General features: G+C 49.6%; 1 protein-coding gene across 3 annotated transcripts in view; it reads left to right on the plus strand.

Moving 5' to 3' along the window:
• Positions 1-430: 430 nt before the first annotated feature.
• Positions 431-17,091, plus strand: part of KLHL26 (kelch like family member 26) — a 30,194-nt gene continuing 13,533 nt past the window's right edge. Inside the window, exon 1 of one of the 3 annotated variants that reach the window (XM_090290020.1) lies at positions 431-774. In XM_090290020.1, the coding sequence (XP_090146146.1) occupies positions 704-774 (71 nt within the window). In that variant the 5' untranslated portion in view covers positions 431-703. The remainder of the gene's footprint in view (positions 775-17,091) is intronic. The other 2 variants (XM_090290021.1, XM_090290019.1) reach the window with 2 other exon arrangements.

Consider the following 17,091-nt stretch of genomic DNA (forward strand, 5'->3'; position numbering starts at 1 on the left):
AAACACGGGTTGGAAGTTTGAGGCCTGGCACGGGGTGCGAGTTCCCGCATCTGAGGAAGGTCGTAGGGAGCGAGTGACTCTGGGAGGGGAGGAATGGTTCTCAGAGCTCAGAGGACCATTTCCCCAAGCCCCGTCTCCCTTCAAGGCTCCGTCCCTTCCCCTTTTCGGAGCAGAACCCGCCCCAGACCTGCCGCACCTCACCATCCCGCCAGCCCCTACTCCTAGCTCCCTCCCTTGTACCCCTCCACCCACTGCTCTCCGATCCCATCCTTGCCTCTACCCTCGCCAATGGTGGCGCCTTCGTACTCCACCCTGCAACCGCCTTCTCTGCCTCACCCGGTCCCAGATCAGGCCCCACCTCTCTGTAGATCTTGCCTAGCCCCTTGCCCCAATCTCGTCAATCTCCCGCCTCTCTTTAAACTCGGCGGGCTCCAGAACCAGACCACACCCCTCGCACAGGGCCAGCTTCTCTACTCGGGAGAGCTGGCCCTAGCCTTCGCCCGCCCCGCCCATCATCAGACCACGCCCCCGCCCGGGAGACCGCGCCCCCTAGGCACACCCGGCCCCCCTCATTGCCCAGTCCCTTCCTTCGTGGAGCACACCCTAACCGGGCCTCCCAAGTCTCGGTCTTTTGGACTGGCGCCCGGTTCCCGTCACTCGAACACACGGCGGCGGCGGCGGCGGCGGCGGCGGCAGTGGGAAGATGGCGGAGTCTGGTGGCGGCAGCGGTGGTGTTGGCTTCGGCGCGGGCCCCGGCCCGGAGCGCCCGAGCAGGTGAGACCAGGCCTGCAGTGGGCCCGCACCTGCCTCAGGGCCCCGGTGACTGTAGGGGGTGCTGGGTGTTTGGGGGCTGGTAAGCGTAATGGGCCTGCCCAAGGGTCTTTCCTGGGGGACTGCAGGTAGGGGCTGCTGAGAGAGCAGCTGAAGGAGGGCTGGGGGCCCCAGAACCTCGAGGCGTCTACTTGTAGCACTAGGGGCCTGAGGGGACGTTGGGGGACTTGGAGGTCTGAAGGAAACCCAAGGGCTCCTGACTGGGAAATAAGAATGCAAAAGGGTCTGGGAGGCAAGAGAGGGCCTGACAGTCTTGAGGTTGTTGAGGCTGTTTTCGGCACTCTGAGGAGGGAGTGAAGGGAGCTTACTGGGACTGAGGCCCAAGGCTTCCTGGAGGGTGCTAAAGGACCCTGAGGATTCTAGAGGTGGTCCTGAGGGTATGCTGAAGGGATGTGGGATGGGTGAGGACTCTGGATGCCTGGAGGTAGGGGGCACAAGTGAACCTAAGGACCTGAAACAGCCTAAGGGGCCTGGGAAAACCTGAGAGGGCAGGCTGAGGGGCCCTGGGGGTCTCAGTGAGTCCTGATGGGCAAGAAGGGGCTGGAGTGGGTCTTGGGGAGCCTGAAGATGGTGAGAAAGCCCTGAAGATCTAAAACACACACACACACACACACACACACACAGTGCCTTTTTTCCATCCTCATGGGGTTTAAATCTCCCCCTTCCCCAGTCCAAAGGACCTGCAGCAATGTCTTGCCCTCAGACCAAGAAGGCAGAATTCATCTTCTTTGGTCAGAGGGAGGTCTGCTTTCCCTTTGGCTAGGTCCTGAGACTAGTTGCTTGAACCCGAGAACTGGCGTAAAACTTGATGTTTACATCATTGTTCTGGGTTCTCAGAGGGAAAGAACACTGGCCTTAGGGAGCAACCTTCTTCCTCTTTATATTGCACATGGCCAGGGTGGCCCAGACCTTCTCATCCCTCCTTCCCAGGACAGCCCACCACCCCTGGTTGAGCAGGACGAAATTCAGGCACTTTCTCGCTGGTGAGCTTAAGGGAGACCGTCATTTGAGTCAAAGTGATGAATGATGAAGTTAGTACTCGTGTGCTGTGGTGTCATTTGTCATTGTGGTGACCTAGGCTGGTGCTGACTGAAAAGGCCTAATGGCCCAGGTGCATGAGTTGGGCTTTGGAGGCCTCCAGTGGGCATCATGAGAGATTCAGAGGATTTGGGAAGAGATTCAGGGGGTAGCCTGGGCAGGGCTTGGTGACCAGGCATGAGGTGGCATGTCGTCGTCGGCAGCCGTCCGTCTCGAGAGACGATGGTGTAGCTTCTTAAGAGTCTATCTGCACCGCCGAGAATGGCTGTGCAGTCTGACTCGGGAGTGACATCGTATCTGTCTCCTCCCGTGTTGAATCGACATCTTGCGATGACGCTGAAGCTACAGAGCCTGGGCAGGGTGATATGGAGGGTCTGCTGTTGCCCATGCAGCAGACCCCCCCTCTCTTCGCAGCTGAAGGGTCCAAGGGAAAGACGGAGTCCATACAGCTTGGCTTCAGGTGCGCCGCAGGAGTTGCCGGTGTTGACTACAACGTCAAACCGCCTTAGGGACTCCGGCTCCGGATTTACTGTCGGGGTTTACTCCCTTAGCCTTTCCCCTGAAGAGGTATGCCGCAAGGCAGCGGAGGTTTTTTGGAGTCAAGAGTTTTCCTTCTCTGATGTACCCTGACTGGAAGATCGAACCAGCGACACTTAGCTCGCAGGCCGACGCTCAATCCACTGAGCTAAACCAGCCAGGGCTGAGGTGGCATGTAAGGAACAGATAAGAGGGGAGAGTGAACCCTAGGTGTTAGCCTTGGGCCCTGGGGTAGGACAACCTGGGGCAAGGGTAAGGTATAACTACTTACATACCATACTGTTCATTGAGTTTAAAAAAAACTTATAAGGGGGGATAAATGGTGGTGGAAGGGAACTTGACTTGGGGTGGTAAACACACAATACAATATACAGATGATGTATTATATATTATAGAATTATACACTTGAAACCAATATAATTTTTAACCAGTGTCACCTCAATAAATTCAATAAAAATGAATTTATAAAGTATGAGCATATACCCATGAACACAATCCAGTTTTCCATTTTTTATTCTTTTTTTTTTATCCTCACCTGAGGATATGTTTATTAGTTTTAGAGAGAGAGAGAGAGAGAAACATCAATTGGTTGCCTCCCGTAGGGTTCCTGGTCAGGGATCGAACCCATAACCCAGATATGTGCCCTAACCAGGAGCCAAACCTGTGACCTTTTGGTGTACTGGCAATGCTCTGACTAACTGAGCCACTTAGCCAGGGGCCTTTTTTTTTTTTTTTTTTTTTTTTAAATTTAATTTATTGATTTGTAGAGAGAGGAAGTAAGGGGGGGGGGAAACAGAGGGAGACATCAATTTATTATTCCAGTTATTCATGCATTCATTGGTTGATTCTTGTATGTGCCCTGACTGGGAATCGAACCCACAAGTTTGGTGTATTGAGCTGACACTAACCAACTGAGCTCTCCAACCAGGGCTGCCAGTCTTTAATTTTAGCAATTCTGAGTGATGCTGGTATCTTATTTTGGTTTTATTTTGCATCTCCCTAATAACTAATGATGGTGGACATTTTTTTATGGCCTCATTAGTTAATAATATTTTTGGTAAAGTGTCTTCAAAATTTTTACCCCTTTTTTTTAGTTGTCTTTTTCTTATTGACTTTTAAGAATTCTTTATGTATTCTGGGTACAAATTCTTTATCACAGATATGATTTGCAAATATTTTCTCTCAGTCTGCAACTTGTCTTTTCATTTTCTTAATTTATCTTTTACTGGGCAGATGTTTATTATTTCGATGAAATGCAGTTTATCAGTGTTCTTCTTTTATGGATCATGCTTTTAATGTCATGTCTAAGAAATATTTTCTAAATGGAGGCATTTTCTTAAAAGACACCTACCTCCACCATCTCTGAGATACCCATTTATTCCCTTCCATCCATACCAGTGAAATATCACTTGTTTGGAGCAAATGATGGCAGGTGTCTGTGAGTGCATGTGTGTGCTATGTGTGTCTCATTTCTGTGGTGCTAGTACAGGGAGGAGAGCAAGAAGCCCTAATATGGTGAGATGGAATATACAGAAAGAGGACCAGGTTTTGAAGAGGATTGTGGCACACAATAGCCTCCCAAGGTTCTTTTGAAATGTAGAGTCCTTTGTAACATTCTTCATTTATTCTTTTCTTCATGACCTGCCCATGCCTGCCTTATTCCTCTTCATCCTTCCATACTCTAAGGTCATGCATGGCCTCTCAGTGCCACCTGTCTGATTATCTGTGTTCAGCTAGCGCCAGGAGCACTTTTTCTGCATTTTCTGGTCACCTTGTGTGTATGTGTGTGTGTGTTTGTGGTTTGTTTGTTTTTTTTTGGTAAAATATATATGACAAAACTCATTCATGTAAATGTACAATTGAAAAAAAAGGAGGGAATAAAATATACAATTCAGTGGTATGTAGCACATTCACAATGTTGTTGTGTATCTATCACCCCTATATAGTTTCAGAACATTTCCATAACCCTAAGAGGAAATCCTGTCCCCATTAGCAGTCACTTTCCATTCCCCTTCTATCCCAGCCCCTAATAACTACTCCTCTACTTTCTGTCTCTGTAGTTACCTGTTTTATAAATAGAATCATACAATATGGGATCTTTTATGACTGACTTCTTTCACTCTATGTAATGTTTTCAAGGTTCAGCTACATTGTAGTGTATAACAGTACTTCATTCCTTTTTATGGTTGCATAATATTCTGTTTTTTGAAGTATATTTTATTGATTATGCTGTTACAGTTGTCCCAATTGCTTTTCCCTTTGCTCCCCTCTGCCCAGTACCCCCCCTTCCCTCCAGCAATCCTACCCCCCTTAGTTCATAGCCATGGGCTGTGCATATAAGTTCTTTGACTTCACTCTTTCCTGTATTCTTAACTTCCCCCTGTCTATTTTGTACCTATGCATTATGCTTCTTAATCCCTGCACCATTTCTCCCCCTTCACCCTCCCAGCTGATAACCCTTGAAATGATCCCCATACCTATGGTTCTGTTCCCATTCTGGTTGTTTGCTTAGTTTGTTTTTGTTTTTATTTTTTACATTCTGTTGTGGATAGTTGTGAGTTTGTTGTCATTTTAATGTTTATTGTTTTGATCTTCTTTTTCTTAAATAAATCCCTTTAACATTTCATATAATAATGACTTGGTGATGATGAACTCCTTTAGCTTTACCTTGTCTGGGAAGCAGTTTATCTGCCCTTCCATTCTAAATGATAACTTTGCTGGATAGAGTAGTCTTGGTTGTAGGTTCTTGCTTTTCATTACATTGAATACTTCTTGCCAGTCCCTTCTTGCTTGCACAGTTTTTTCTTTTTTTTTGAGAAATAAGCTGATAGTCTGATAGGCACCCCTTTGTAGGTAACTCTTCTTTTTCTCTTACTACTTTTAAGATTCTCTTTATCTTTAACCTTTGGCATTTTAATTATGATGTGTCTTGGTATGGGCGTGTTTGGGTCTAGCTTGTTGGGACTCTCTGTGCCTCCTGGACTTGTATGTCTATTTCCTTGGCCAAACTTGGGAAGTTTTCCTTCATTATTTTTTACATAAGTTTTCAATTTCTTGCTCTTCCTCTTCTCCTTCTGGCACCCATATGATTCAGATGTTGGCATGTTGAAAGTTGTCCCAGAGGTTCCTAAACCTCTCCAAATTTTTTTCAATTCTTATTTCCTCATTCTGTACTGGTTGACTGTTTATTTCTTCCTTATGTTCCAAATCATTGATTTGAACCTCGGTTTCCTTCTCTTCCCTTTGGTTTCACGTGGCTTTTTCTTCGTTTCACTTAGCTTAGCCTTCACTTCTTCCCTTCTGCATTTGATGTACTGAAGTATATCTGTCAAGTCTATGACCATCTTTATCATTAGTGTTTTGAACTCTACATCTGTTAGGTTGGCTCTCTCCTTGTCACTCAGTTCTTCCACTGCAACCTTGATCTGTTCCTTCTTTTGGGCCATATGTCTCTGTCTCCTCACCTTGATAGGCTCCTGTGTTTGCCCCTGTGTCTTAGGTAGAGCTGTCACACCTGTTACACTGTAAGGGGTGGAGCCTTAGGTATTTAGCAGTACGGGGTGACCTGTTTCACCATGTTGTGGTGCTGTTGTGGGGGAGGGGTCTGAGAGGGAACAATGCCACTTGCTCAGCACTCCCACCTCTTCCAGGCACTTCTACTTACTGTATGGGACCGGCACCTCTCTAGATGTTGCTCTGGCCGTGGTTCCCAGAGTGGGTTGGTTTGCAGATGTTCTAGGACAGTGGGGGCCTCTAAACAAACAGACTCTATTGAGAGACCAGCAGTTTCTTCCACTGCCCCAACTCCCACTTGTTTGCACAGTCAGAAGCAATGAGGCTTTATTTTCCCTGGCACTAGAACCATGAGCTGTGCAGTCTGGTCTGGTGGTGGGAGCGCTCCCCAGGTGTGCCCCCTTACTTTTTTTAATGTGTTGCTGCGCTCTCCTCTGGCCCACCACTGCCACAGCTGCCGCTGCCACAGCTACTGCAGCCACTGCTGCCATACTGCTTCTTCTCTGCCCTGGCTCCGCCTCTTTTACCTGTCTGGATGAGTATTTCTTCTTTATACCTTTGTTTGTTGGACTTCCATGCAGCTCGATTTTCTGGAACTTCTGGTTGTCTCCAGTTTTGAGGTAGTTGTATTTCTTCTTAGTTGTGGAAGGAGATGCAGCATGTCTACCTATGCCTCCATCTTGGCTGGAAGTCCTGGTTGCAAAATATTCTATCATGTGGACATACCACATTTTGTTTATCCATTCACCAACTGATGACATTGGGGCCGGTTTGACCTTTTGGCTATTCTGGATAGTGCTGCTATGAACACATGTGCACAAGTTTTTGCCTGAAACCCTGTGTTCAGATGTTTGGACTCTATACCAGGAGCAGAATTGCTGGATCATAAGGCTGTTGTTTATTGTTGATCATGCTATTATTACCTAACACTACTTGGTGTGTTTATTAGTGGAAATGCCTTGAGGGTGGGGAGCATATCTTGTATGCCTAGAGCAGAGGCCACACAGAGGAAGTAAGTGTTAAAAAAAATATGGCCAGGAGGGAAGAAGGGATGGATAGGGTATGGAAAAGCTCCCCAGGGCTTGCAGTTTGGCAGGGGGGTAGTCACATCTATGGATGGGTTGGTCCCTGGTGTTCTTGGGAAGACTTGTGGGAATGCTACAGACTGGGGTTGGCTGACGTTGTCTGGGAGGCTGGTTTTCCAGCCTGCTAGGAGGTGTCTGCATCTGCCTTTTTTGTCCTATGAAGGGTTTTGCCATTTGGCCTGGTGTGGGGGCAGTTCCTATCTTCTCCTTGGCCTTTCCAGCAGTCCACAACTTGAGAAACTGTCTTTGAGGGACTGTGCTCCCCCACCCCAACCACCCCCAGTATCATATGACTTGTTTGTTCCAATTCTCTCTTTTGCAACCAAGGGGGGAAAATGAAAGAGAAAAGCTTGTTCTCTTTCCTTCCTATCTTGAGGGATAAACAAAAAACCCATTGCCTAGTAGAGATGGTCATTAGTGACTGAGCTGAACCTCCAGGGTAGACGAAGATGGCAACCTCAGCCAGGGCTTGAGGAGGGGGGTGGGGCCTGGCTACAGATTCATTTACCCAAGACACTTGTTCTTTAGCAGGTCCCCTCCCAGCTCCACCTCAGGCCATCCATGAAGTCCAGGCTCCTGGAGGGAGAGGAGGTTTGGTGTTCCGAGGGGGAGGAGGTACTTGCCAGGGAGTTGAACCTCCCCAGCTAAAATTCCATTGCTATGAGCTACCTAGCTGGCCGAGTTCTGGAGGAGCGCTCTCTTTATGGAGGCTCTTCAGACGTTGGGTCTTTGGCCTCCTCACTCCTTGGCCCATCTTCCCAAAAGTTGTCTAGATAGGGCCCAGATTTGTTGACTCATGCTGCTCCTGGTGGGTGAGGCGGGGGTATCTGGGTGAGGGACATGTCACCCACAGGTGTTTTCATGGGAAATGTGGCCAGGACACAGTGTGAGTGGTTTTGGCAGAGTTTAGCTAAAGTGTCCGCTCTTAGCTTGGTGGCCTTTGCTTGTTTAAGATTTCCTAACAAGCCCTCTCTGCACCCTAGATTGTGTCCACTAAGCTTCGAGGCTCTGGGAGAGTCCAGTCCCCCAATGCTGGTGTAAAAGACTGGGGGATGACTTGCCTTCTGAGAAGGTTCTTATTGCTTTGGCCTCGTCCTCTTTTTAGCAGGGAAGGAGAGGCAGGAATTTGACACTTCAGACATGAGAACGCCATTCCTCCTCTGGGAGATCAGTAGCATCAGGGGCTTCATCATACCCATGTGTCTGTGACGCCTCCTTCCATGAGCAGGGTGACCCTACATACTCATTCTGCACCTTGAGCACATCTGCAGACCAATGTGCATTGGATTCCTCATCTGAAAAGTTGGCAGCGTAGCTTGAAGGAAGTGCACTAAGGTGAGGGTGTGCTTAGAGGGCACCCCGCGCATTGTATATGCATGTGTTGGTGCAGAGGTAGTCATGTTGCCCTATGGTCCTGCTGTCAACATTCTGTCACTGCCCGTGTGGGCTGTGAGGGGATCATGGGGCGTTGGCAGATCAGTGTGGGAGATGGAGAAAAGATAAAGGTGGTGTCTTCATCAATTTGGGCTGCTGAAACAGAATACTGTAGACTGGGTGGCTTATAAACAACAGAAATTTATTTCTTGAAGTTTGGAGGCTAGAAGTCAAGATCAAGGTGTCTAGTGAGGCTGCTTCCTGATTCATAAATGGTGTCATGTCGCCTGTTCTTCACTTCTGCAGGTGGGGCTGCAGTAGGGTCCCTCCAGCTCAAGATGTGAAATTGCTCTGGAAACTACACACTTCTCCTTGAATTGAACACTGTGATTGTCTTATTGCTGGACCGCTTCCACCTGGTGGCTGTGACCCACTGGGGATGCCTTCTTGCTGTTGGCCATAATAACTAGAGTAGGAAGGTTATATTAGCTTCTGCTATCATTGTGCCATCTCCAGGGAGCACAGCCAGTGTATCATTTACTTTCCTTAACAGCAGTTATTTTTGATTGCCTATCCGCAGGGGAGAGCTCAGCGAGGCCAGGGTGGAGGTTTTATGCCTGCATACCCCTCCCCCAGACCTTTAAAGGTGGGGCTTTCTCTGAACTCCCTCCCTTTGGTCTTAGGGCATGTTTCAGACTTGGAGTTGATGGCTCTGGAGAAGGACGGAAGTGGGAGAAGGAGGGAGGGGAGTGGAGGAAGGGCCCAGATAGAAACAATTCATCGTGTGGATGGAACTCATGACACTTTGCTCTTCCCCTGGTGGTTGTCACATGTTTCCTGTGTACCTGCCACTGTGTTTCGTGCTGGGCTTGCTAGGAGGAGTTGGGGGATAGTTGGGCCTTGCCCTTGGGGCTCCTATGTGCCATCAGGGGGTTAGTGAAACTGATACAGTCATTGCCCCATGGGTGCCATAAATGATCCTGAGGCCAAATGGAAGTTCCTGCCTTCTCAGAAGGGTTCTAAGAGCCTCCTCAGGAGCAAGGTTGAGCAAAGTCTACAGGTTGGTGTCACCTGAAGGTTAGTGTCATCAGCTCAGGGGTAGGGGTCGAGTGAGGCAGACTGTTCTCTGGGTGCTGGCAAGTGGTGTGTGCAGGTTCTGGAGGTGGAGGAAACAGCCTTTTCAGGGGTTGGGAGTCAGAGAGGAAAGGGTGGGAGGGATGAGGCGGGAGATGGAGTGCAGGATTTGGTTGAGGGGGACACCTAGGTCAGATTTGTGTTTTGGAAGGATGCCTCTGGCAGGAGGGGAGTGGGCATGGACCAAGGTTGGGGCTGTGGAGAGGGCACAGGTTTGGGGAAGATTCAGGGTTGAACTTGTGCTATGTGCTGACCAGTGGTGGCAGTTGGACAGGGAGTCACCTGCTCTTGGGTTTCCATCATGGATCAAGGAGTGCATGCTGGGTAGGATTTGTGGGTAGGTGGGTGGGCAAGGGAGGACCAGGCCTCAATTAGCCTGAGAGGTTGCACTGCCTGCCAGCATCCCATAGAGAGCTGGGAGAGGCAGAGGTGGACATCCCACCTCCAAGGGTTGCTGGCCACCTCTGTTCCAAAAAGTCCCCATGCTTCTCCTTGCTCAAGGGCCTCAGGTCTTCCAGCCAGCAGCTGTTGGTCCCAGGAATGTCCCTCCTCCCAGGAAAAGGGCTTGGACTAGTCATAGCGATTCAAAGCAATCTCCCCAGTTTGATTCCACCCATGGACTCTGAACTTCTCTTTGAGTGTATGCACCATATGCACTCGTAATTGCTCTTTCCTTCTCTTTGTTAGCCACATCCTGGTCCGCTTCTTTCTCCTCCTCCTCCTCCTCCTCTTCCTCCTCTTCTGGGCTCTGTGTCACTGTGTCCTCATTCTGGCTGGTGAGACCCTCCCAAGGCAGGCATAGTCCACATCATTCTCCCATCTGACACTTGCTAGGGGTTTTCTCACTCTCAGAACAAAATCCACATCTCCATGTGACCCCCTTGGCCCACGTGCCAGGTCCCCCAGCTTCCACCACCCTGCCCTCCTCTTGAGCCAGCACCCCTCCTGGGCCTTTAACATAGCTCCCCCTGGAGTGTCCTGTCCTAGAGCTTTGCACAACCCCAGTGTTGCCTCCTTGGGGCCTGACCGATCTGTCCACCATGGCCCACTGCCCACCACAGCCCACTGCCTGCCCTCTGCCCTATGTTCACGGAACATTCTGTGCTAAGGACCCATGCCCCTAAGAATGTGCGCTCCCCAAGGGCAGGACTTCATCATGGAGGTTCTTATTCCTTCCACTGCATACTTCACACATAGTCTGTGATGGAGTTTGCCAGGGTTGCTGGCCTGACCGAGAGGCTTCTGAAACAGTCCTTCATAGCCCAGCTGGGTGAGGGTCACCCTCCTCCTTCTTCCTTTATTTCATGGCAGGATCTGGGTAGAGAAACAAATTCCCAGGCGTGTTGTCAGTGAATCAGCCCTATTTGAGAGAAGCCAGTGAATAGTACCTGTTGGCAGGTGTGCTTTGTGTAAGATCTTAATGCTATGTGTTGAATACGGAAACAGCTGGCTGCTCTCCCTGTCCAGCTGTCTGCAGTGAGAAGTGGGGGCCACCCTCCAGGGTTCTACTGGAAGACTCCTCCTTTTCTTGTGGTAGCCACTAACAGCTGTGCAGATGAGCTCTTAACACTTGTTAACCCTGGGTCTTCAGTCCCTTCTTTCTCCCCTCCCTGACCTGTCCCTGGTCTCTGCAGAGAGGGCTGCTCAGGATGCACAGGACAGATCCTCCCTAGCATTCCTCCTCTGCAGAACAGGTTTTGGGGTGCCACCTTGCCACACATGAAAATATTGTGATTCCAGAGGAAGTAACAAGGACCTTTTGGGAATCTCAGAGCTTTCCTGTGAGCAAAGCAGCTTCCAAAATTGAACATGCTTAGCCTGGAGGAAATCTTGAGGGGTGGACCTTGGGGCTTTTAAAGGCCTCAAGGGTGGTTACCCAATAAGGCCCAAGATGTTTCCTGATACGGTAACAGTGAAATTCTACAGGGGTCAAAGATGGACTGTACTAGGAGTGGGCTGAGTTGGATATCCGGAGAGGTCTCCTCTCAGTGGGGTGTTAGAGGTGGAAGCAGTCGGCCAAAGGAAGCAGGAACAGAGACATGATCACCTAGAATCTTCTGTAACTGGAGCTGAGAGTGGGACATTCTCTCACATCAGGGTTCAGGGGGTGGTGAGGTGCCCATAAGGTTACAGGGATGTAAGGGAGCCCCACTGAAGACCCCCAGGCAGCTTCCATGTGGAAAACTTCCAGGACTAAAGTTGTCTTAGTGAGGTTTGGGAGGGTCCCAGGAGGGTGTCTCTTGCTCTCTCTCTTCTCCCTCACCCTCCTCTCCCTGTCACAAGAGGAGATAATGGGGGCCTGCCTGCTTCTAAGGTAGGACTGTTGGGAGTATGTACATAAATGTTTATGCTGCACGTGAGTCACTTGCAGAAACAATGGGTAGTGTTTTCCTTGTTGAGGCTAATGGCATGGGCTGCCTTGCAGCTCCAGCCTTAGGCATGCTTCCAGCATTTTAGCATTTAGAGTTGCTGAACTTTCACAGTGGGGGATGTGGATAGCTTGCTGACCTTTACTGGGGAGCCTGCTGTCTCATTGCAGGTAGGCAGGGCTCACTTTGAGTATGGCCACCACTGTCTCACCCAGAGATGGCCCTAGTGTGGCTATCTTGCCTCCCTGTGCTCTCCTCCCTCCCCACCCCTTAGTCCCAGGGTAAGAAGACTGTGTGCAGTCACTGCAGAGAGAGGTGGCAGCTGGAGAATTGTTAATTCCACAGTGGTTTTTCCCGAGGCTCACCTGGAATGTGGTGGAAAGGAGGCCAGGATCTGAGATTTCTGACATTGAAGGCCCACTATGGTTATGAGCACCAGGAACTCAACTCACCGCCTTCAGTTAAAAAATAAAAGTCCTACTTTCGGCGAAGATGGAGGCATAGATAGACACGCTGCCTCTCCCTCCACAACTAAGAAGGAATACAACTACCTCAAAACTAGAAACAACCAGAAGTTCCAGAAAATCAAACTGCGTGGAAGTCCAACAAACAAAGATATAAAGAAAAAATACTCATCCAGACAGGTAGGAGGGGTTGGAGCCAGGGTGGAGAGGACACAGTGTGGTGGTGGCAGCAGTGGTGGCAGCAGCAGGCCAATGGAAAGCACAGTTACACATTTTAAAAAGTCAGGAGGGACACCTGGGGAGCGTTCCCAGCTCCTCACTGGACCTAGCAGCTCACGGTCCCAGCACCGGGGAAAATCAAGCCTCATTGCTTTTGACTGTGCAAACCAGTGAGGGTTGTGGTGGAGGGAGAAACTGCAGAGTCCACTTGTTTAAAGGGCCCCCATAGTCCTAGAACATTCGTAGACCCATCCACTCTGGGAACAACAGGCAGGGCAACAGCTAGAGGGGCACCAGTCCCACACAGAAGTGGGAGAAGTGCCTGGAAAAGGGGCAAGTGCTGGGCAAGCAGCATTGTTCCTTCTCAGACCCCTCCCCCACACACAGCGCCACAACGTGGTGAAACAGGTCACCCTGTACTGACAAATCCCTAAGGCTCCGCCCCTTACAACATAACAGGAGCAACAGCTCTACCTAAGACACAGAGGCAAACACACCCAGGAGACTTCCAGCCAAGATGGAGGCCTAGACTGACACACTCCGTCTCTCTCCACAACTAAGAAGGAATACAACTACTGCAAAACCAGAAATAACTAGAAGTTCCAGAAAATAAATGGAAGTCCAGTGTATGAAGTTATAAAGAACTGGTGCTTGCGCAGATGGGTAGGAGGGGCGAAGCTGAGGCAGAGAGGTCAAGCTGTGCTGGCAGCAGTGGTAGCAGCTGCCACAGCGGCAGGACGGCAGTAAGCACAGACACAGTATTTAAAGGGAGGCGAGAAGCACCCGGGGACTACCCCCAGCTGCAGACCAGACCCGTCAGCTTGTGATTCCAATTCCGGGGATGGCAGACCCCATTACCTTGGACGGTGAGGCCCGGAGGAGGTGGGGATAGAGGAGGAGGCTCCTGGTCTCTCAGAGGAGAGTTAACGGCAGTAATCCACCTTGGACCCCCAACCCCCACAGAAAATGCCACAGCGTGGTGAGAAGGGTCGCCTGGTTATGATGAGTGCACGGGGCTCCGCCCCCTATACCATAGCAGGTGTGACAGCCCTGCCCAGGAAGCAAAGATAAACACAAAACTGTCAGGATGGCACAGATCATGATAGAGATACCAGTGACACAGCTGACCAGACAGCAGATATCTAATCTAACAAAGCAGCAGATAGGAAATCTTTCTGAGGCACAGTTCAGAGCTTTGGCTATAAGAATGCTTATAGACCTAACAGCAGATCTTAAACAAGACTGGAAAGGAATGAAGGCTAGTCCTGCTGAAATGAACAAAAACATACGAAACTAGTGGTGAGGGCAAGAAAACCAGGGATCAAATCAACAAATCAGAACACAGGGAAGGAACAAACAGTCAACCAGTGCAGAAAGAGGAAACGAAAAGTGAGGAAAATGAGAAGAGGCTCAGGATCCTATGGGACAGCTATAAGAGGGCCAACATCTGAATCATAGGGTTGCCAAAGGTGAAGAAGAAGAAGAGCTAGAAATTGAAAAAGTATGTGAAAAACTAATGAAGCAGAACTTCCCTAACTTGGGGAAGGAAATAGACTTACAGGTCCAGGAAGCACAGAGAATTCCAAAAAAACTGGACCCAAGGAGAACCACACCAAGACACATTATAATCAAAATGTCAGAAATTAAGGATAAAGGGAGAATCTTAAAAGCAGCAAGAGAGAAGAAGAGAATTATGTACAAAGGGGTCCCAATAAGACTATCAGCTGAAACTCTGCAGGCAAGAAGGGACTGGCAAGAAATATTCAAAGTAATGAAAAGCAAAAACCTACAGCCACGATTACTCTATCTAGCGAAGCTCTCATTCAGAATAGAACGGCAGAGAAAGTGCTTCCAGGACAAAGTAAAACTGAAGGAGTTCTTCAGACCCAAATCACTGTTATATGAAATGTTAAAGGGACTTGTTTAGGAGAAAGAGGATCAAAACTATGAACATTAAAATGAAAACTTTATCACAACAACCAACAACAGAAGCTAGGGAACCGAAACAAAGGCAAACTAAGTAGGCAACGAGAGTGGGAAAAGAATTATAGGTATGGGGAACATTATGGGGGGAGGTCAGCGGGGAGGGGGAAGGGGGGAAAGAGAGGAAGATGGTGCAGGAATTAAGAAGCATAGTAGGAGGGAGTGGAGTAGACAGGAAGATGTTGAGAAGAACTATATGCACAATCAATGGGCATGGACTTGGGGTGGAGGAACAACTGGAGGGAGGGGGGTCATTGGGTGGAGGGGAACAAAGGGAAAAGAAATTGGGACAATTGTAACAGCATAATTAATAAAGCATATTAAAAAAATAAAAGTTCATTGTTCACATTAAAACAAAAAATGTTTAGGGAATGTTTTAGTTTTAGGTCCATTGAGATTCAGAGATCAAGTGATTCTCCTAGAATCTGTGATTCCCATTTCTCAGCTCTGTCTTCCCTCTTGACTGGGCAAAGTGACCCCATCTTGCTCCCTACCATCCCAGAATCAGGGGGAAGGCAAATCTCCATTCTGGTGGGTCTAACAAAAGTCCTAAGGAAGGCTCTGTTTGGATTGGATGGGTCACACCCCCATCTGGGACCAATCAGTGTGGCTGAGAGGCTCTGGTTGTCCAGGCTGAGTCATGAGTCTCCTTTTTCAGACCAGGGATGGGGTCTCCTGATCACTACCACTGGGGCTGAGAGTCGAAAATAGGTTCCCTGAAGAAAACAGGGGGTCCCTATCAGAAGAGGGGAGGTATGTTGGCGCCCCCTTAAATGAAGATATTCATGACAGGCCCCTTCTGATGCCTAAATTTGTACTGCTGTTGGAAGGGCCTGGCTGAGCCATCCGCACAGCTCTCTGCCTGTGTCTGGCCTGGCACCAATGGGCATGAATTCATGCCATACCATTTGGCAGAACTGTCCTTTCAGGGCCTCAATATTTTCCCTGCAAGGGTAGGCAGCTGAGCTGGGCCCTGAGACACTGGATTTGGCAGAGCTGGGACATCACTGGGTTTCTGAATGGTGCTCTGAGGCTGTGTAGTCATGCACATAACTTGCCTGATTTGTAGAGTGAAGGGGTTTTGCTCATTCAGGTGGCTCTATTTCCAAGCCCAGGGCAGTAGGGATAATGTGGGGGGATGGCCTGTTGCTGGGATCAGCTTTGAGTTAGTGGGTGGGTACGGAGCAGGCGAAGCCTTGGCCTGAGACCTGCTTGCTAGTCTACCCCTGCTGCTCATGGCATCGTGGCCCCGGATAGACTTTGAGGGACAAGGGAGACTGTGGGGAGATCTAGCTGGGCTGTGAGGACAAGGGAGCCCATGAGGTGACCTGCTTTGAGAAGGCTTGGAGGGGAAGGTTTTGAGGAATATGGAAGAGCTGGGGTCTTGGGAATGCGGTATAGGAAGGAGGGTGAGAGGGCAGAAGGACTTGGCCCTTCAACACGAGGCACAGCATGAGCAAAGTGTGGAGACCAGATGTCCAGAGAGAATCTTGCTGAGGGCCTCCTGGTTGAGCCCAGTCAAAAGATAACATACCCAGCCCCAGGACTTGGACCAAGAGGGTGCATAGAGCGGGTGAACCAAGCAGGTATGTGCAGCAGAGAGGTATAGTGAGCAGAGATGTGAGTCAAGCTCTATCCAGTGCTGCCACCTAACAGACATCCATCTGTTATGCATCTCTTTACCTACCTATCTACCATTCCATCCATCCATCCACCCACCTATCCACTTATCCATCCATATATCCATCCATTCATTCATCCATCCATCCTATGTAGCATCCAGTCAACAAGTGTGACCAAGTTCCGAGCACATACTGGGCATGGTGCCAGGCACCAGAATCCACCCTACCCTTCCCTGGTGAGGCTTCTGTTTCAACCTTGGGGAGACAGGCTGGGAACAGATGGGTTGTGTGCCAGGCAAAGCAATGAGTTGGGAAAACAAATAGAGCCAGGTTGGGGGTCAGAGAGGCCTGGGTGGGGCTCTTCCAGTGTGACCCAGCAAAGGGGGGCAAACTCCCACACAGCAGCTGGAGGATTAGTGGGCTAATCCACACCCTTGCCATGGCCCACACCAAGAAGCGCTTCCTGCCGTTCACGCTCTCCAGTTCCACGTCCACTTCACAGCTCAGTGCCCCAGTCAGCAATCTTAGTGACCATGGGGTCCACCCGCCTGGGGCTACAGAGAGGGGCTACAACCAGGCCTCTTGTGTGCTGTATGGCCTTAGCCCTCTCTGTGTCTGACCTTTGTGTCTCAATGCCTTGTCTGTAAGATGGTGACAATAGTAATGTTCCCCTTGCCATTCTGCCCACTGAGAGATAAGCTGGGAATGAGGTCTGTACCACCCAGCCCATAGCGCCATGAGGAGTAGGTTCTCACTCTCCAGTACAGGGAGGGATGGAGGTAGAGAGCTTGCTGCTGGCAAGGGAAGTTGGGTTTGGGCATCCTTTTCTTTCTTCCTAGCCTTGAGAAGTGGCCAGAATTGGGCAGGTCTGGGAATGGTGGGTGCTGCCCATATCAGTAGTGGCTAGATCCCTGCTTGTCCT

This window comes from Furipterus horrens, unplaced genomic scaffold, assembly GCF_987537825.1.
Source record: "Furipterus horrens unplaced genomic scaffold, mFurHor1.1.pri manual_scaffold_10, whole genome shotgun sequence".
NCBI classification, from domain to species: domain Eukaryota; kingdom Metazoa; phylum Chordata; class Mammalia; order Chiroptera; family Furipteridae; genus Furipterus; species Furipterus horrens.